Below are 21,183 nucleotides of genomic sequence, written 5' to 3'. Positions count from 1 at the left end.
CACCGTGAATATCCAAGATCTGAGAGTCTGCTGTCTCCCTGGAGTCTTAGAATGAAGCCCACATCTCCTTGGTCCTCAGTTTCCCAGTCGCAACTTTGTTTCCGTACAGCTCTCTCTTCATTTTGCCTTACTCCCACTGTGATGGGCACGCCTCCCTGCCTACTCAGTGTCTGCCTCGTGTCTCCGGGCTTTGACTGAAACCTGGCTTTACCCTGCAGTGGCTGCTGCGCTCAGACCCTGTGCACTGGGAGGCAAGGGCACTGTCTTTACTCCCAGGGCGTCTGCTGGGCCGTTCGTTAACTACTCTTCACCCCTTGAAAACGCTGCCCCTCCTCTGCCTGCCCTCATCGCTGTAGCATCTTTCTTCTGGGGCCCCCTCCTCCCTCCTCCTTGCCTCATTATTTGGTTGGTCTGACCCCCGACATGTCATTTCTTCTCTGCCTCAAGGACTGACATAACCCTGTGGTACTTCTTAGTTTCTCGTTAACAGCCACCTCCTTGATCTCGCAGATCCTTAATCATCTTCTCTTCTCACTTATGCTGCTGACACCCTAGACTTTGCCACCTTCTGAAATTATCTTATTTTTCAAATAGTATTTCAGAAATTCTATTGCAAAATCCTTCTGTCTTGGCAGCTCAGTCGGCAAGTCTCCTGACCGTGTTCTTTGACTGTTTAGATCTCAGGGTCCGTGTGTTGTTCTGCTTTTCCCCTGTGTATTATCAGTACTGCCTTAACTTTCTTCCTCACATAGTTTGGATTTCATAGTATCATTTCAGCCATCTTTGTCAGTATCCTACACCCTGTCCCTTTGCTCTTTTGTTATACTTTTTTTTTTTAATATTTATTTATTTGACTGGACGAGGTCTTAGTTGGGGCACATGGCATCTTTCAGTTGTGGCGTGTGGGTCCAGTTCCTCGACCAGGGAACCCAGGTGCCCTGCATTGGGAGCACAGAGTCTTAGCCACTGGACCACCAGGGAAGTTACACTTGGTTGGCAGAATTCTCACCCCAGATCAATCAAGTTGTTTATCTTTTTTTAATGCTCTTACTTGGGTTGCTGATGCCTCTGGAGTTCTCTTCATACAGTTGAACCAGTACTCCTGTAATTGTGTGACCACGAGCCCAGATTCCACACAGAACACTCTCGTTAATCCTTCCTTGATCGTCTATTAAGGTTATAATCTCATTCTCCCTAATGTCTGCCTCAGGCCTCTGCCCCCTGCAGCTTTGTGGGTCTCTGCTTTCCTCCCCAGCTGACAGCTGCTTCCCCTGTTCCATGAGAAGTTAGAAGCCACCAGAGTGGAAGTGCCCCAGTCTCCTGAGCCACATTTACAGACCATCCTCTCGTACCCACTCCTGTCCGAGGCCAGTCTTCCCACCTCCTTCACCTCTGATGCCTGTCACATCTCTCCCAGGATCCTTCTCAGGAAGCTCACAGTGTCCATTGTCTTGTGCCTGTCTTTGTACGGGCTCTTAATGTTAGCATTAAACATGCTGAAATTTTCTCCGTTACTTTAGAAAGTTCTCTCTTCCATCCTCTCCTTCCCTTCACAGCCAGATGTCTTGGAAGCATCTGCCAGTTGTTGGGTAGGAACTTGTGAAAATGCTTGCTCCTGTGCTCTCAGGGAAACACAAAACAGGGTCTTCAGCTGAGAGTGAGGAGGGAGCAGAGATTGGAGATTTAAGTGAGAAACACTGTGATGTAATCCTCTAGGAGAGTCAGGCAATACTTTACATATGCATCATTGATGTTGGGTCACTGTTGGAAATACAAAGGAAATGTGGCCCATAATTAGAGGGGGAGCTTTAATGTGCTTCTCTTAGAATTTGAGATAAGTAGGGGGGAAAAGAACATAAAGAATGTGATCAACACAATTTAGCAAGCTTGAATTGAAAACTACGTACAGGACTACTGCGCATCAACCAGAAAGAAGGTTTACAACCTCAGCTTGTAATTTTGATGCTAATTCACCATTAAAAATCTCAGATCTGGCCACATTCTTCAACCACAGTGCAGTAAGACGAGGTATTTACAAATTCCCACCTGTTTGGTACGAGTGCTGCTTAATGACTTCTTACTGTTTCTGTGACTACCCATTCATCCATATGATTTTTTGGTAAAAGAGGAAATCAAAACTGCTATTACAGATTCTTTAGACGTTAATCACAACAAAATATCATGTGTAAAAAACTGATGGCTTATGGCAAAAACCGCTTTAAGAAATAATTCATAGTTATAAATATTTTATTAGTAAACAAAAATTTATACACAAACCTTTTACTCACAAAGTAGATAAAAGGCAACTTTATGATAATTTACTGAGCTTTTCATCTCATGAGGTTTTCTGTGTTTCATTTCACACACATTAAAAAAAAAGTCCTTTAAAAATACACCCTGGATGTTAACTTAAGATGTAACTGTGGTGATCATTTCACAGTATATACAAATATTGAATCATTGTGTTGTACACCTGAAACTAATATAATGTTATGTATCAGTTATACCTCAATTTAAACAAAACAGCACAGCATGAAATGAACCTAAATAAGAAGAAAAACATAAAATTAAGTAAAACTTGAACTGGTTCCATGAAAAGACCATAAAACAGACAAGTGTTTGGCAAGTGTGACTAAGAGGAGAGAATCACCAGAAAGGATAAAGGTTTTATAACCCTATAAACAGAGACAAAAATGCCTTGAAATAAGGTGGAAAACTCTGAACAGTGCCAGTGGGAGAAATGGTAAAGGTTGTGAGACATTTACCTTTATGTCCCAAAGACATGAGGCCCAAATAATTTCAGCAATGAAATCTTTCCAGTCTCAAGGACTAAATAATTCCTGTGTTATCTAAATGGTTTTAAACCATTAGACAAGGCAGAATAGTCTGGATAACATCAAGATCAGAAGCTGTCAAAGGACTTTGAATGCTTACTTTTTATTAAAAAATAATGCGTAAAGATAGTTAAACAATGAAACACACAATATAGCAGGGATTGTTACTGTTGTTTAGTCAGTAAGTTCTGTCCAACTCTGCGACCCCATGGACTGTAGCCCGCCAGGATCTTCTGTGCATGGGATTTCCCAGGCGAGAATACTGGAGTGAGTTGCCATTTCCTGCTCCAGGAGATCTTCCCAGACCAGGGATCCAACCTGCATTGGCAGGCGGATTCTTTACCACTGAACCACCTGGGAAGCCCACGACAAGGCTTATGTTATTGATAAAGAAACACGTGTCCTCCCCCTGCGCATTCTGGATTTCCTCTTGAGAGGAAGTCATTTTGTCTGTTTTGTCTTGTGTTTGTATGTATTTATGAGTAACAGCCTTATCATATTCTTTTTTTTAAACTTCTGTTGGTTTCTATAGACTTCCTACTATGAAAAAAGAGTTTTTAACTTCATTCCCCCCATCTTCCTGATTGAAGTTAAGTCAACATTTTTTGGCGTTTTAGTAGTATTCAAACGTGTAAACTGTTCCTCCTGTGGTCACATTTCTCTTCTTACACAATTTACTGTTTTCCCTGGGGTTAGTAATTTTCCTGTTTTGGGGGGAACAGATTAGTTTTGCAGTGACCAACGTTGATTTGACAGAACTACAGGTCTTCCTTCAGTACAGAGACGTGTATCAGGTAAGTGATCGGAGTCTTTCCTCCACCAGAGCCACGCCTCCCGAGACCCTCTGCCCTCCACTCTGCCCTTAGTGCCCCTCAGACTTGCCTGCGCCTGCACCCTGGAAATCCCTTGCTTCTCTCCTTGCTTGTTTTCCTGTCTTAATTATGGGTCCTGTAGGCTGTATTTTGGATGGAGAATAACCTCCAGTAGCTTCCTGACAGGGCTTCCCAGGAGGCACTAGTGGTAAAGAACCTGCCTGCCAGTGCAGGAGACATAAGAGACACAGGTTCAATCCCTGGGTTGGGAAGATCCCCTGAAGGAGGACATGGCAACCCACTCTAGTATTCTTGCCTGGAGAGCCCCATGGACAGAGGAGCTTGGTGGTCTACAATCCGTAGAACACAAAGAGTTGGACACAGCTTCCTGCGAAACACTGAAAATAACCAATTATTCTACCAGTAAGTAACTACTTAATGGATGGCTCATTTCTATAGTGGAATCCTGAGCGGCCGTCTTGCAACTATGTCTGATACACCGAGTGATGTGCTAGTATAATAATAATAATCACATATACCAACCCCTCTCTCCAATAAGTATTTTAAGACTAGGATTGATATACATCAAAATGTGAACCTTTACATGTAGATTAGGGAGAAAAGGCTACCCACCCCAGTATTCTGGCCTGGAGAATTCCATGGACTGTACAGTTCATGGGGTTGCAAAAAGTCGGGCATGACTGAGTGACTTGCACTTACTTCACTTCTGGCGGTTCAGTGGTTGAAGACTTCACCTTTCAATATAAGGCATGAGGGTTCAGTCCCTGGTCGGGGAAGTGGGATCCCACATGCCTCGAAGCCAAAAAAACTCTGTTAGGAGAAAGAAAAGCAAGGAAAACAAACCATCTTTTAAACGGAACATCAAGGAAGGGTTTGAGAGGTCAGAAAACAGGTAACACCAACTACAGCAGTAAATATACTTTTAACCCCCTGTAAATAGCAGGACCTAATACAATCACATGCCCCTTACAAGACCTCTCCAAGTGGAAAAATAATAGCAGTGCAATGATGAGCATTTCCTCAGCCAAATGAGTACAAAAAGGAAGCACCAGTTAAGTCACCCCAAGTCTAAAGTAGAAGTCAAAGCAGAAACGGACAATGGGCATTATTTTATGTTAGGCGAAAGAATGTTTTATAATGAATTATAGTTGCCTTGAATCTATGTATTGATTGTTATAATGTGGAAATACAGACAGTGGGAAACAGTAATACTCCTTACCCTGAGAAACTGTAAAATGTAGGAAAACCCATCTAGTGGCTTGTGTTAGAGATTTGTTATCTCACTGAGGATACCAACAAATGAGGACACTATCATAATGTGATAAGGGCTACGAAGACGACTAAGAGGGCTTGAGCATCAGAGGTGAAAGGGCTAGTGAGGGGGCGAGACAGTGATTTGACTGGGCGATAAGTTTAACGATGTGCTTATCCTGGACTGCAGCATGCCAAGCTTCCCTGGCCTTCACTATCTCCTGGAGTTTGCTCAAATTCATGTCCATTGAGTCAGTGATGCTATCTAACCGTCTCATCCTTTGTTGACCCCTTCTCTTTTTGTCTTCAATCTTTCCAAGCATCAGGGTCTTCTCCAATAAATGTTAGCGGTGAGCAAATAGGTAGAACCCAAATATGAGGTGGTATTTCTTACATTGCTAAACATTTTTGAAGTCTTAAGTGTAGAGACATATGTAACATGTTGCTGGACGGGAAAACTAAATATATGTAATTTTATTTAAGGTATCATTTATATGCAGTAAAATTCCGCCTTTTTAGTGCATAGTTCTTTGAGTTTTGACAAATACACCTAGTTATATAACTACAATCAAGATATAGAACAGTTCTATCTTCCATCCAAATTTCTGCACGCTTCTTATAGGCGTTCCCTCTCCTCTAGTCCATGACAACCACCGAGTTTTTCCCTTTGTCACTGTAGTTTCGCCTTTTCCAGAACGTCATGTAATCAGACACAGGTTAGCCTTTCCAGTCTGGCTTCTTTCACTGACATAGTGCATTTGAGCATCAGCTACCAGTAGTTCACTCCTTGTTAGTTTCTAGTAGTATTCCATTATATGCGTGTTCTACAGTTTGTTCATTCACTTATCATCTGAAGGGTATTTAGATAGTTTACGTTTCTTGGCAATTAAGACACTAGGGTCGTTTGTGTACTAGGTTTTTGTGAGTGTAAGTGTTAATTTCATATGACTCAATAATTGGGAGTAGGATTGCTGGGTCACACAGGTGTATTTTTAACTTTGTAAGAAACTACCACGCTCTTCTCCAAATGGCTGTGCCATTTTTCATCCTTACTATCAGTGGGTGAAAATTCCAGCTCTGCTTTCTGTCAACACTTGGTGTTGTCGGTGGTTTATCAAACTGTAGTCTGATAAGTGTGCAGTGGTATTTCATTGTGGTCTTAAATTGCATTTCCCAGGTGAGCAAGGATATTAAGCATCTTTTGATGTGCTTATGCCACCTGTATGTCTTCTTTTGTGAAGTGTTCAAATCTTTTAACCATTAAAAAAATTGGATGGTTTGTTTTCTTATTATTCACTTTTGAGAACTCTGCCCTTTTTAGCTACAAGCCCTTTATTGGATAAGTGATTTGCGATTTTTTTTCCCCACTCAATCTGTGATCCATCTTGAGTTAATTTTCATGTATGGTGCAAAGTATGGATTGAAGTTCATTGTTTTGCATGTGAATATCCAGTAGATCTTGGCATCATTTATTGAGAAAACATTTTTTTTCTCCAATGAATTGCTTTGTCAGGATTCTGTTCCTTTGATCTGTACATTTGTCCTTTTTCATAGCATCTTGATTATAATAGTCATATAATAAATCTTAAATTGTTCCTTTGTCTTTCAATATAAATTTTAGAAATCAACTTGCCATTTTCTAAAAATGGCCCACTTTTCACGTTTTGATTGGATTGCACTGAATCTATAGAACAAAAAGGGCAGAACTGACAAGAGTATTGAGTCTTCCAATTCATGAACATGGTTTGTCTCTCTGTTAATGTAGGTCTTCTTTTATTTCATTGGTGTTTTACAGTCTTTAGCACATAGATCTCGCACATATTTATTATAAGTATAGCATATACCTTAGGATAACTAAACATTTCATGTTTTTAGTGTTAAATGGAACTTTACAATTTTAATTACCAAATTGTTCAATATTGATATATAGAAATTTAAAATATATATACTATTTTAAAAATACTTGTATTGACATCATTTGCAACCTTGCAGAAGTCACTTATTCTGGAAAGTTTTTTGATAAACTCTTTGGAATTGTCTCTAGACAGTCATGTCCTCTGCAGATAGACATTCTTGTTTCCTCCTTTTCAAGTATATGCTTTTAAATTATTTTTATTTGTGAGGTTGAATAGGTGTGAGAACAGACATCCTTATCTTATTCCTGGTCTCTGGGGGACAACGTTCAGTTTTCACCAATAAGCATGATGTTAACTGCAGGTGTTCTGTAGATGCCCTGTATCAAGTTGTTGAAGTTCCCTTGTATTCCTTGTTTGCTGTGTGTTTTGTTTTCACTCATGAATGGATTTATTGAATGTCTTTTCTACATCTGTTCAGGTTATTGATTCTTCTTGAGTGAACTTTAGTAGTCTGTCCTTTAAAGACATTATTCCGTTCATTTTAGTTGTCAAATTTTTTAGCAGAAAGTGGCTCCTAATATTTCCTTATTATCCTTTTAGTATCTCTGGGATCTATAGTGGTTTTCCCTTTCTTGTTCCAGATGTTGGCAATTTGTGTCTTATTTCTGATCATTTTGTCTAGAGATATATCTCAGAGATCCAGCATTTGGCCACCATTTTCTTTTCCTGTTTTCCCATTTCACTGATTTTTGTTCCTTATAATTTTTTTTCTTCTACTCATTTTGTGTTTAATTTGTTCTTTTCTAGTTTTTTAAGGCAGGAGCTAAGGTCACTGATTTAAAATCATTTTCACTGTTGAAAATACAATTTAATTCAACATGGATTTATGGAGTACCTCCATTTATGGTTTTGGGGAGGTGCTGTGGACAATAACTGAGCTATCAAATGAATCTCTCCTCTTTAGAAGGCTAGTTGCATTTCTGAACGTAAAGTATTTCCCTTAAATGTCACTATAATATATGGTATATGCTGAGTCTAGTTACATTGATAGGTTCTTAGAGTATAAAGTTCACTGTAAACATTTGGGGTGCCTAAGCTGATCCTCCCCGACTCCAGTCCTCTTGCCTGGAAAATCCCATGGACGGAGGAGCCTGGTAGGCTGCAGTCCATGGGGTCGCTAAGAGTCAGACACGACTGAGCGACTTCACTTTCACTTTTCACTTTCATGCATTGGAGAAGGAAATGGCAACCCACTCCAGTGTTCTTGCCTGGAGAATCCCAGGGACGGGGGAGCCTGGTGGGCTGCCGTCTATGGGGTCGCACAGAGTTGGACACGACTGAAGCGACTTACCAGCAGCAGTAGCAGCACCAAGCTGATCCTGAAAGGGTGAAGAGAATTCAGTGAAGCAGAAAGAAGGAATGATTCAGTTATAGAGTAGTCTATGGAGGAAATCTTGGAGGTTGACAAGCCCTCACCTGATTGTACTGATAGTGAAACTGAGGCTCAAAGCTGATGCAAGACATGACAAGAACAGATGGGTCCACCTGCAAAGAGAGTTCCTTTGTTTTATTGGGGGGCGGTGGGATGAGAAGCATGGGGAGAAGAAATATGGAGCAGATTTGAAGGGTAGATTGTGGTTGTGAAGAGCTCAGATTTCACACGATGAAGATAGCATGTCCAGATGCAGGAAGAAGGCTGCTCTGAATAAGTTAGGAGGCCATTTGATTGTGGTTATGTTTTGGCGTAGGTTTTGATTTCTCTAATGTGTAAACTAGTTTAGCAAAGCCCTGAAAACTTGGATGAGTGGAGTTCTATAAACATTCTCAGACCAGGAGAATTTGGAGTGCGAGGGTTCATGTTTAGAGTGAATAATATGTAAAAACTTGGTAAAATCCTAGTTTTATAGGTGAAGAGCCCAAAACCAGCAAGGAATCAATGTCTCATTTATAGATACGTGGGCAGTTTGAGGCAGAAGATTACAGTTCCCAGTGTCTTGCCAGTGTCCTGCCTGGCTCCTCGCACTGGATTCTCTTAGTTGACTAAGGCTGGCTGTTAAGTCTGGGAGTAAAGAAGCAAGACAGGCTCTGATCTTAGCACATACTAGTCGGGCAGGCAGTTGGCAGTATTGTTTGCCTAACCCCAAAATATGGTCAAAAGAAGGAAGCAGTGAGGAGCCTGAGGAAGAGGGTCTGGCGGGGACCTACAGAGGAGATATGACTGAGCTGAGCAGGAAGGGCAGGCAGAGATCATCCAAGTGCTTGTGGATCCGGGAAGGACGTGCCCAGGAAAGGTTATTGGCTTGCATTTAACCTTTTTATTTGGGGACCCCGTGGACTGTACGGTCCATGGACTTCTCCAGACCCAGAGTACTGGAGTGGGTAGCCATTCCCTTCTCCAGGGGATCCTCCCAACCCAAGAATCGAACTGGGGTCTCTCGCTTTTGCAGGTGGATTCTTTACCAGCTGAGCTACCAGGGAAGCCCTAAATATGAATACTTAAATTGTTTATCACTTTAAAGTCATGGTAGTTTTTTTCCTTTTATGTTCTTTCCTTATTTTTGCTCTATTTAATGTTCTGACTTCAGACAGTGGTTAAACTCTTACAGAGTTTATCCTGCCTTAATCTTTTTTTCCACTCAGTGTTTGATACTTTTTTTTCCTTCTTTAAGGTGTATATTGATAACAATTTCTCTCTGGTTGTGAGTTTTCTGGTAAGGTAGTGGTTTCCAAGCCTGGCCCTGCATCAGAATCACTTGGGGAACCTAAGTAAAAAGCGGTTTTCAGTCCCTCTCCCAAAGGTGGAGCTCTGGGAAGTTCGTTTCTATAAAATTTCCTGGTTGACTCTGATGAGCAGCAGGCTTCGAGAATCCAGGTTCATTAGGCATGTAAAGTTGTCTGAGCTTGGATTGTTACCTTCCCCAGATAATCTGGCCTGAGAATGATGAAATTGACTGAATTTAGGACTGCATGATACATAACAGGATTGGAAAGCGTTAACTTGGCCTAAGAGGGGCAGAGTTCCTAGTATTTTAGAGGCTATCAGGCTATTTATTATTTATCAAATATTTTAAAAAACAGGCAGATATTCAATGTCTTTCTGTTTATTTTGTTTTCTAGATCGTGAGGACCAGTCAATTCTTTGCACGTAAGTAAATGTTAAACGTTCAGACTTCTTTTCTGTTCTCTTGGAAAGTAAAAGCAATTTTGGTACTTGAGAGAGGAAGGGGGACAGGGCAGCAGTAATTTAAAGAGATTGATGTAAACCTTGCTGTTAATTGTTTTAAGTCTAAGGTATGCAAGCTCTGCTTAGCTTTGGTGTTACTGTTTGGCTGTCAAACTGGGCTTTTCACACATTTCATAACATTAATCTGTGAAACTTACATCTTTAGTTGGTTTGTCCAAGTGTTGACCTCCTGGACTTTTCAGGAATTTCCCTGTATCACCCAGGAAGCATTATTGATTATCACATGCTGGTATGTGAAGTACTGGAAAGTCAGGATCGAATACAACATCCACGGCAGGATGTGATCATTTTCGCTGGTTAGGACAGTCATATTAGCTGCAGTGGGGAAGATGGAGGACCGGGAAGTGTTATCGAGAGAAGACCGAGTGGAAGGCTATTGAGTTACCCACGGGAGAGATGGAAGTGCCTTCAGATGGGGAGGTGCTCGTGGACCCGGATGGAAGTGGGCATGTCTAAGTGGGGCTTAGGTTGAGAGACAGGCCTGAGAAAGAGGAGCTCTGAGAGGGTGGAGTTGTGTGGATTTCAGAGGATTTCAGAGACGCGGGAAGGTGGAGGAACAGGTTCAGGGCAAAGGGGAAGGAGTTTGGTGGGGGACATTGACTTTGAGGTGCCCGAGGCGCTCCTGGGGGAGCCATCTCTAGGCCATTGGACGTGAAGTAGGAGCTGTGCCTGGAATGCAGAGCCGGCGGCCTAGGGGACAGAAGCTGTGCGGTAAGTGAGGTCCCCTCAGAGCGTGGGATCCCCAGACGGGGTTCAAGGGTGGGGAGGCGGGCGAGACTCCACAGAGATGCCCAAGCTGTGGGCTACAGACACCGTAGAGACTGAGATACACAGGAGCACGCGCCTGGGGTTTCACGCAGGCGCGGGAGGCTGGTCGTGGGCCCTCAGTGCGCTGGGGTGGGGAGGGAGTCAGGCCAGATGTCAGTCAAGGAATGACGTGGGTGTATGTGTGTGAGAAGAAAAAGTTTTAAAAAGCAGCAAAAAACTATGTCTGGGCCTACTACTTCCAAACAGCTCTAGAGTGAAAATTGTAGCATTTGAAAAGCAGTAAGGAATCAATTTTTGTTGTTACTGGTGGTGTCTTTAAGGTAGGAGAGGTTAAACTGATGGGAGTGGGGTAGGATGAGATGGGTGGGAGTCAGGGCCCCTAGAGGGCCAGGATCAGGGAGGAGACAGGGCCTGATGTGGGCGGGTGGGGGGACCAGAAACGGGGAAAGTTCTCATCTCTTGGCTTTTCTTTCCCATAGAAACTTCAGTGTTTGATAACAAGAAGTATGAGAGAAGTAGAAAATAGCCTCTCTCGTGTAAATTTTCTTCCAGCAATGTTTCGCTTTTCTTAAACAACAAACCACCGGACACTTAGTGACTGAAAGCAGTTTTCCCAGCCCTTGGATTGGACTCAGCTGGGCCTGTCTGCTGAGCTGAGCCAGGCCCAGCCGTCTCACCTGGGGCCCACCCGTCTCACCTGGGGCCCACCCTGCGGCTGGGGGCAGCTGAGGGCCAGGGGCTGGTTGCCTGTTGACTGGGGTGCCTTGGTGGGTCCTCTTATTCTCCAGTGGGCCAGCCCTGGCTCCAACATGGTGACAGACTGCCCGGAGCGGTACAGACGCGAGCTCCAGGATGTAAGGGTGTGCACGCTTGGTGCTCTCAGGTTCCCAGGCCAGACACGTGGCCAAGGCCAGGGTCAGTGGGGGAGGGGAGGGAGTGTGAGACACTCGGGGCCTTTGCTGTGGACACTCCCCTACGAGGGTGTCGAAATGGGAATCAGATTTAATCCACCGAAAGTTTTTATAAGTGGGTTCAGGTGGGGGTCACTGAGACGAGAGAACGGAGAACATCAGCGAGAGAGACTCTCATGATGGACCATGGGATGTAGCACACGACGAGGGACTGATAGGAGGGAGATGGGTCAGGAAACTGGAGAGCAGGGCCTCCTGGGGCAGGAGGAGCAGGCATTGTGGCCGCACGTGTTGGGAGGGAGCTCCTCATGTGTGGCCGCAGGAGTGGGCAGCTGAGAAAGGGGGGCGGGCAGGAGGGCATGGGGTGGAGGGTGTCAGGGAGTCAAAGGGTTGGGTATGTTGCTCACACAAGGAGAGGAGGGGCTTTGACACACACACACACACACACACACACACACACACACGAGTGATGGTTTGAGGGCAGTGGCCTCTGGTAAGCACTTCATAAAGCTGAATTATTTCACTTAGAGGAATGTCCTTTATTCCAAGATAAGACCCTTCCTGTTTTCTTTGGAAATAAAAGTGCTTTCTTTTTTGAAACAGCGTGGGTGGGGGTAGGGGTGGTTTGTTTTTTAAGATCTTAGTAAGCAAAATAAATCCAGTGTCACCTCAGAGAGGTGAGAGGTAGGGGCTTTTAGAACAAGAGAGTCTGGAAGCAGCATTAGGGGGAGTGAGAAGGATGTCCCTGATGTTTGTATGTGTGTGTGTGTGATGACATACATGTGTGTGTATGCGCACACAGGTGTGTGATGTGAAGTACGGCACGCGGAGGGGAGTGTTCAGTGAGGAGGCTGAGAACGTGGGTGACTTTGCACACTGTGGAATGGGGATCCCACAGAGTATGGAGGAAAAGAGGGGGGCTAGAGCAGAAAATAATTGGGTTTGGAATCAGGAGAAAGGAAGTGAGAACAGAGGGTGAGAATGAAGAGTGGCCGGAGGAGCTGCATTTGGAGCAATGACCAAGGCTGGCGGGGGCGCGACCTGAAGGCCCCTGCAGAGCTCACCTCTGGGCCCTGGTGGATCCAGCAGGGGCGGGCTGGGGGAGTTGGGCCCATGGGAGGTGGCAGTCTAGGCTGGGCCTTACTGGCTTCCAGGGGTTTTTTAGCTCAGGTGGGTGGCCACACAGCTAGATGAGTTTCTGGACCTTCATCTTAGTCACAATTTCTTGTAGCTTCTTACAGAATCAGTGAACCTTACGGGCACAGGGGACAGAAGGTGAGACAGGTGTCAGGCAATTACAGGTGTTTGGGTCTTCCTGGAGCACAAGCTGTGAAGTAGGGAATAAAAGCCAGTTTAAACTGAACACGCTGACAAATTAACCTCTATTCTCACACAGACAAGATGGGTCTCCCAGTATCTTTCTTTCCATCATCAGCGCTTTGTGTTTCCAGACTCATGGCTTAAAACCTTGCCGTCTGCTTTGACTCCCTGCTCTCTTTCATTCCCGTTTCCAGTTGTCGCCTCACTTCATATTTCTCCAGTCCTGTCCTGCCCTAGCCCCAGCCCCGCCCAGCACCTACTGTCTGCCCCGTCTTCTGGGATCCTGGCTGACTCCCTTGCCTTTCTCCTCTCTCTCCCTCCAGGGAGGACATAAGCCTCATGGTACAGCTAGCTCCAGCCCACACTGATTTCCCTTCGTCAGGCCCTGTTGCTCACATACTGCGATTCATTACCTGTTTGCGTCTTTGTGTCTTGTTTTACAACTAGACGGAAGGGTAGGAACTGTGACTTTCTTTGATTGCTTTTTAATTATCCTCTGAGAACCTGGAACACTGCTTCTAGGCATCCTTAGTAAATGGATAAAAATGCAAACAAAACAATGAATCTCTTAAGTAGGAACCAAGGAAACAGGCTTAAGATTAGGAAGTTTTAGAAACAATTGAATACTGTATGTGTTTTTAAAGGGTAAAACCTTTCTGATACCATTTTATAAAGGTGTTTTATTTTGAAATTTCAAACCTACACAAAAATAGAATAGTTGGAGACCCCTAGAAACCCATCTCCTAACTTCAGAGAGTTAAATTTTACCAAATTTTATGTGTTTTCCTTTTTTAAACCTTTGCATTTCTCCCAAGTTTTTATGTTAAACAAATACAAACCTAAATTTTACTGAAAAGTTGAAAGAGTGATACGTTAAGTGCTCGTGTACCCTTTACTTAAATGTGTCCCTTGTCTCTGTACACACACAGGACTATTTGCAGATACTCTGACACTTGAACCCTGGATACGCCGTAGGTGATTCCTAAGAGCAAGGGTGTCCCCACATAACACACGTTGTCACACTTGACAGTGAAACAGTAATGTTGTCTCGTATGAAATCCATATGTGAATTTCTGTAATAGTCTTCAGCATGTTTCTTATGACTTCCAAAGATCCACAATCCTGTCAGGTCTCATTCCTTGCATTCCTTATGTCTCTTCATTTTAATTCTATATTCTACCATAGTCTGCTCACTTTTTTATTTTATTCCACAGGACATATTCTTCAGAAAAGTCAGTTATTCAGAAAGTGAGCTGCAAACATCTTTTTAAAACTACCTGTTTTGAAGCAGTTTTGACCTTGATTTCCCAAGGCACACCCATCATGTGGGCTGGCTCTGCAGATACCAGCCTCAAGCTCAGGGTTTCCCAGGCCACCCGTACTTCTGACCAAATAGCTACACATTTGAGGGTGGCCACTACCCACTCAGATTCAATACTTTGCTAGAGTGACAAATCAGAGCCAGAGAGGGTGAGAGCTGGAGTTTCCCAAAGGCACGGCTTCCATTTGCTCTGGTCACTTCCCCTCCCAGTGCATCAGTGTATACTACCAACCAGGAAGCTCACCTTAGCTTCAAAGAGTTTTTATTAGGCTTCACTATGTAGGCCTGGTTGATTTAATCCGTGTCCATCCCCTTTCCCCTCCCAGGAGGGTCACCGGGATCAAAGGCACAAACCTCTAATCATCCGTTTGGTTTTTCAGCTTGTCCAGTCCCCATCCTATAGCTAGCCAAGTGCCCACCATGACTAACAAAAGACATTCCAGGTACCTGGAGGCTCCAGAGCTCCCAGGAATCAGGAACAAAGAGCAGCCAGGTTCTTCACTTATAGAGCATCAGTTAGTAGAGGAAAATTACTCAGAATCTAACCACTGAAGCTCCATGAAATGAGTATGGTAAGGTATGGTAAACCCGCCCCCTTCCTTCCTCACACACGTTCCCTGGGCCTCCGGACGGCTCACAGAGCCCCGGCAAGAACGGCGGTGCTTCCAGCTCGCAAGCCGGGCCCTTCCCACCCCCGGGGCCCGGGATGGCTTCTGCTCACAAGTGAGCAAGGATGAGAACTTGTGTCACCTGCCTGCAGGGCCGCAGCCATGGTGACCCTGCTCGCAGTAGGCAGGGGTGAGGGGCAGGACGCAGTCCTCTCCTTTTGGGTGGTTTGTGAGCTTGGATGATCACTTTGGGTGAGGACTCTTTGGAATGTTTGGAAGCAGGAAGCACTTCGGGAGGGAGTGACTGCTGTCTGACAGAACCTACGGTTAGTGAGCACTGATTTACTCTTGTCACCAAAAGTGACCATTGTAAGCACTAGCACTTACAATTAGATGATCATTGTCGTTTGAGACCGATGTATGCATCAGCGGTGAGGTGTGGGTTCATGAGCTACAGCAGCTGGGGTATCTTTGTGCTCACAAAGTAGCAGTCATCAGATAAACCATATTTGCTTTTTTTTTTTTTTGAGTTTTCTGAACATTTTATTAGGAATATTTTCAAACATAAAGCTGAAAGAATTTTTGCAGTCAAGCTCTATATATCTACCATCTAGATTCTGCCATTAATATTTTATTATATTTGCTTATTATATATTGACCTGTTCATCCCTCTATCAATCCATTTGTTTGTGTTGGGAGGGAAACTTTTCCAACTTGGGTCCTGTGGTTGGGGATCTACAAATTGACAGTAGACTAACAGGAGAAGACAGGGATTATGTATGCACACGTGTGGGAGTATTCAGTGTTGAGTAACTTGCTGAAAACCAGAAATAAAAGGCTTCCATACTAAATTTAAGAAACGGGAGGTGGTGTAGGTGGATTGGGGCTTCTAGGGGAGAGTATGGAGGGTTCTATGGGGCTTTTTGATGCCAGTGGACAGCTGAGTTTGTACTTGCTGGTGCTCAGGGTCGGACTTCCCCCAGTCCGGAAACTCCTTGGGATGGGGTTCCATGGGAGCTGCATTTTTAGGAGGCTCAGCTTAAGGTTGGGCTTCCCTTGTGGCTCAGAAGGTAGAGAATCTGCCTGCAATGCAGGAGAGCTGGGTTCCATCCCTGAGTTGGTTAGATCTCCTGGAGAAGGGAATGGCTACCCACTCCAGTATTCTTGCCTGGAGAATTTCATGAATAGAGGAGCCTGGTGGTCTACATTCCATGGGGTCACAAAGAATCTGACACGACTAAGCTACTAACACCTTCACTGCTTAAGGTTGGATGGTATTTCTTTCGGTGACTGCTGATTGTTGAGATGTTTTCATTTTCAACTGGAAAACCACTCTTTGGGCTATTAATCCCTTCATCTGATGCGTTTGTAGATCAGTGTGCTTCCCCCTAAATACTTCAGCATACATAACATTAAGTAAAGTTCAGGATTTACATCTGTATCTTTTTGAGACAAAATTCACATACACTTAAGTCCCCTACATACAAACCTTCAAGTTGTAAACTTTCAAAGATATGAACCTGTGTTCCATCGACATCAGACGAGAGTGACATTGCAGCCTGCCCTCTGTCTCCTATTGCTGACGATCCTTCAGCCTCTACCACCTCCCACGTCCTTTCCCTCCTCCAGTTGGTAACACTTCTTGCTTCTTCACTTGATGACAACCCTGTGTGCCAGCTGTTGTACTGTACTACTGTACTTTTCAAGGTACTATACTGTACAACTAAAAATGTTTTATTTCTTTATTTGTTTTTATGGATTTGTGTGGAAAGTCTTATGAGCCTGTTACAGTACAGTACTATATAGCAGATTGTGTTAGGTACTTAGGCTAACTTTGTTGGACTTAGGAAAAAGTTGGACTTCTGAATGTGCTCTTGAAACAGAACTCCTTCATATGTAGGGGACTTATGGTATAACAGAATGCAAAACTCTTAAGTAAGTATGTGCTTTAAGTATGTATGGGCTGAGTTATTTGTACAACGTAAACATCTGTTAAGATAGAGAACATTATCATTTTGATCATCCTGTAAAGTTCCCTCCTGTACCCAGCAAATTCCTACCCTCACTTCATTTGATTGTGTGCGTGTGTGCTCAGGCACTTCCAGCTCTTTGCCTAAATATAAATACAAAACTGTAAAACTCCTAGAAGGTAACATAAGAGAAAACCTGCATGACCTTGGGCATGGTAATACCTTTTTAGGTACAAAACCAGAGACATCCATCAAAGAAATAACTGATAAACTAGACTTCATTAAAAATTCCATTCTGCAAGAGACAGTGTTAAAAGATTGAGAAGATAAACCACAGACTGAGAAGAAATATTTGTGGAAGACACAACTCCTAAAGGAGTGTTATCCAAAATGATTTTTCTGTGTCTTTCATATTCAAATCAGAGGTTATCATCTTTCTACTTCTGTCAATTTATTCATCATCACTGTTGACCATCATAGTTGTTACCATTGCTGCCATTTATTGAGCAACTTCCGGTCAGGTGCCATGCTAGGCTCCTTACAGGCATGATCTCAATCTTGCAGAGTAACCAGATCTCATTTTAAAGGAGTCTAAGCCGAGGTTCAGAGGCCAATCACGTTGCCCAAAGCCCCATAACTAAGAAGGGGTAGGCTGGATTTGAATCTAAGTAAGTCATCAAGACAGAGAAAGAAATGGCAACCCGCTCCAGTACTCTTGCCTGGAAAATCACATGGACAGAGGAGCCTGGTAGGTTGCAGTCCATGGGGTCGCTAAGAGTCAGACACGACTGAGCGACTTCACTTTCACTTTTCACTTTCATGCATTGGAGAAGGAAATGGCAGCCCACTCCCACGTTCTTGCCTGGAGAATCCCCGGGACCGGGGAGCCTGGTGGGCTGCCATCTATGGGGTCACACAGAGTCGGACACGACTGAAGCGACTTAGCAGTAGCAGCAGATCATCAAGATACCATGGCCCACTTCTTACCCACTTTACCAGCACGATAGATTCATGAAGTAATTTATAGAGTTTGGTCATTCAAATTCGCTTCTATATGGTGGATGAACAGCTGAGTGGACAATAATGGGTAATGTTTATTGAATACTAATTGTATGTTTTGTGTGTGCTAAGTCACTTCGATCATGTATGACTCTCTGCAGCCCCAAGGACTGTAGCCTACCAGCCTCGTCTGTCCGTGGGATTCTCCAGGCAAGAATCCTGGAGTGGGTTGCCATGCCCTTCTGCAGGGGATCTTCCCGACCCAGGAGTCCAACCCGCGGCTCCTGCGTTACAAGTGGATTCTTCACCACTGAGCCACTGAGAAAGCCCAATTAGGTGCTTTACATGGAGTGTATTTTTTTCCTTTACAACACAGCCTTATGTGTAATATTAGCAGAGGTATCTTAGACCTAAAATACAGAAAATTTAGCAGGGTTCATAGGCAGTTGTTGACGGACGGCTCAGTACAGCTGAGTAAGTGTGACAGTTAGGGGAAAAAATGCTTTCAGGATACACTGAAGTATGTCCAGTTGAGAGGGGTTAGGCAAGAAACCGCAGAGGCAAACCAAGCCGATGAGTACCAATCATAACTGCTTCAAGACAAGTCATCGGCAGTGTACATGAGGCACACTTCTTAGCATCTTGAAAAATTATCTGTTTGAAACCAACAGCCAACATCATGATTAGCTTGAAACCCTAGGTATTTTAAACAAAGAACACAACAGAGAAAACCACTGGCATAGCTCTTATGAAATTGCACTTGAGTAAAATCCAGACTCATTCCCATGGCTCCGGGGTATGTCCTGTCCACGCCTTTCCACCTCGGAGGCAGTCCCTCCTGCTGTGTCTGCCTGGCTGGTTATTTACATCAAATCCTGCACTCTGGCTGCCGGTTGCTGGAATATACCAGGCTTTTCTTCTGCTCTGAGGCCTTTGCGTTTGTCTTTCCATCTGCCTCCATGCTCTGTATCTGGCCCTCTCGTGCCTGGTCCTGCTCAGCTTTCAGGAGTCGAGTGCCCCCCACCCCCGCCACCATTGAATATCCAGCGAGTTGTCCTTTGCTCTTCTGCCTTTTCCCCTCAGTCACCTTGTTTCCTTCATCACCCTCCTCACACCCTGTAGAGACCCAATTTGTTTTTCTTGTTTGTTTTAAATCTCTTCTAATCTTGAGCTACAGGAAGACTGTATCCACAGCTCAGTCTCTAGCACTTAAGGGATGCCTGAGTTGATTTGGAAATGTGTTGAATAAAGAAATGAGCAAAACTCATCAGCAGATACCAATGATGACCAAGTAGAAAGTATAATGGTGATAAAAGGACATTAATGACAGGACTAAAAATATCAAATAGAGCCTAGAAATGAACTTAGATAAGACTTATGTTCTTTTATTCAACAGAATGTATTGAGTGCTTGCTATGCTAGGCACTATGACGTAGTACGTGAATAAGACAAACATGGGTCCTTGCTTGTTTTGAACTTAGAAAAATACAGAATTTAACTGAGAGATGAAGCCATCATTTCTCCTAAAAACAGCATGTATATTATTTAGCTCAAAATTCTGTCTCTGTGTTTTTATAGAGGTGGCAGCTGGGAGGAGACAGGAGGGATATAGCAGAACAAAATTACTTGAAATTTTTTTATCTGAAAAAAATAAATCCTCAGAGACTACTTGTCTCTGAGGTTTTAAAAAACAATGATGGGTAATGTGATTAGTCATACTTCAGAAATACTGCATAGGGTATTGGCTTTGGAATACAGTCAGAAGTGTAAGGTAAAGATAACATTTCACATCATTTTGACCAAGATAATCAGTGTCTTGGCCAACCATTGATAATGGGATGTGAGCTGAATCATGTGAGTGGAAAATGAGATTAAATATTTACCTCAGGACTTCCCTGGTGGCTCTGTGGTAAAGAGCCCGCCTGCCAATACTGGAGACACGGGTTTGATCTGTAATCAAGGAAGATCCCTTATGCTGTGGAGCACGTGAGCCAATGCACCTCAGCTGTTAAGCTTGTGCTTGGAGCCGGGGAGCTGCAACTACTGAGCCCACGTGCCGCAACACCTGAAGCCCACACACGCTAGAGCTCGTGCTCTGCAACAAGAGACGCCCACGTACTGCAGCTAGAGAGGAGCCCCACTTGCTGCAACTAGAGAAAGGCCCGAGGAGCAACAAAGACCCAGCACGGCCAAAAAATAATACAGTTGAAAAAAAAAGCTTGACCTCAGACTGTACATTTTTTTCGACTAATTAAAATATAGTTGTAAAAAGTGAAGACATCAAAGTCCAGGAAGGACAGCATAGATGGATTTAACAGTGTAGGTGATGATAATAGAAAAGCTCTTGTATGAGATAGGTACAAGGTGCTCCGTGGGTCCAGGGGAGTGAGCCAGCATCAGCACTGAGGGATGAGCCTAAAAGGTGTCAGGCCTTGAAGATGCTGTCCGTGATCAGCGGGCATCCCGGGGTTTGTTCAGCTCCTGCAGACTCAGTTACCTTGTCTGATTGTTCTAGAAATTCTGGTTCCAGTGCTGGATATGTTTCTGGTGCTGAGGAATTTCTTTGTAAACGTTCTAATGAACTTCACTTTTCTGGCAGAGCCACTGATTCCTAGCACAGGTGGGGAAGTGTTGTGAATATTTTCCTCTGTCCTCTTAACTGGCATCTACCAAAATAATGTATTTCATTTATACCATTTAAAAATCATTTTCCAGCTACTAGTGATAGTGTTGTTTTCCCCCCCCCCACTCACTCTCTTTTTACTTCCTACTAATTCTAGTTTCAAATCAGTTTACTTTTGTTGATTATAGGTTGGGAATGTGTGTGCTGTGCTTTCTGTAAAGCAGCCTGTGTTACTATATCTTCCAGGGGCGAATCAGGTGCCGGGAAGACAGAAAACACTAAGAAAGTCATTCAGTACCTTGCTCATGTTGCTTCTTCACACAAAGGACGAAAGGATCATAATATTCCTGTAAGTTTTTGTTCTGCCCTTGTTTTTAAAACCCTTAGATTTATTCTTTAGTAATTTCAGAAACAAGAATAAGGAAGTGAGGGTGTTTGGCGCACGGCCTTTAATTATTGACAGCTTCCTTGTCTCCCCCAGCAAGGAGGGGCTAGGACATCAAGAAGTTGCTGGTAACTGGCAATTCCAACAGGGCAAACTGAAATTATGGTTGTAACTCAAAGCCTGATCTCTTGCAGGGTTGTGGTAAGGATTGTTAGAAGTCAATAAGCAAGGCTCATGAAGACTTCTCAGTTTCTAACCAC

At 43.7% G+C, this 21,183-nt stretch overlaps 1 protein-coding gene across 2 annotated transcripts in view; it reads left to right on the top strand.

Annotated features, from left to right (window-relative positions):
- Window positions 1–21,183, top strand: part of MYH10 (myosin heavy chain 10) — a 121,222-nt gene that overhangs the window by 21,569 nt on the left and 78,470 nt on the right. For both annotated transcript variants that reach the window (XM_052658275.1, XM_052658274.1), the window contains exons 4-5: window positions 9,892–9,919; window positions 20,785–20,887. In XM_052658275.1, the coding sequence (XP_052514235.1) occupies window positions 9,892–9,919; window positions 20,785–20,887 (131 nt within the window). The remainder of the gene's footprint in view (window positions 1–9,891; window positions 9,920–20,784; window positions 20,888–21,183) is intronic.

The sequence above is a fragment of the Budorcas taxicolor genome, chromosome 19 (genome assembly GCF_023091745.1).
Source record: "Budorcas taxicolor isolate Tak-1 chromosome 19, Takin1.1, whole genome shotgun sequence".
In the NCBI taxonomy this organism is placed as follows: domain Eukaryota; kingdom Metazoa; phylum Chordata; class Mammalia; order Artiodactyla; family Bovidae; genus Budorcas; species Budorcas taxicolor.
The sequence above is the reverse complement of the archived record's forward strand: the minus strand, read 5'-3'. Positions and strand labels throughout refer to the sequence as shown.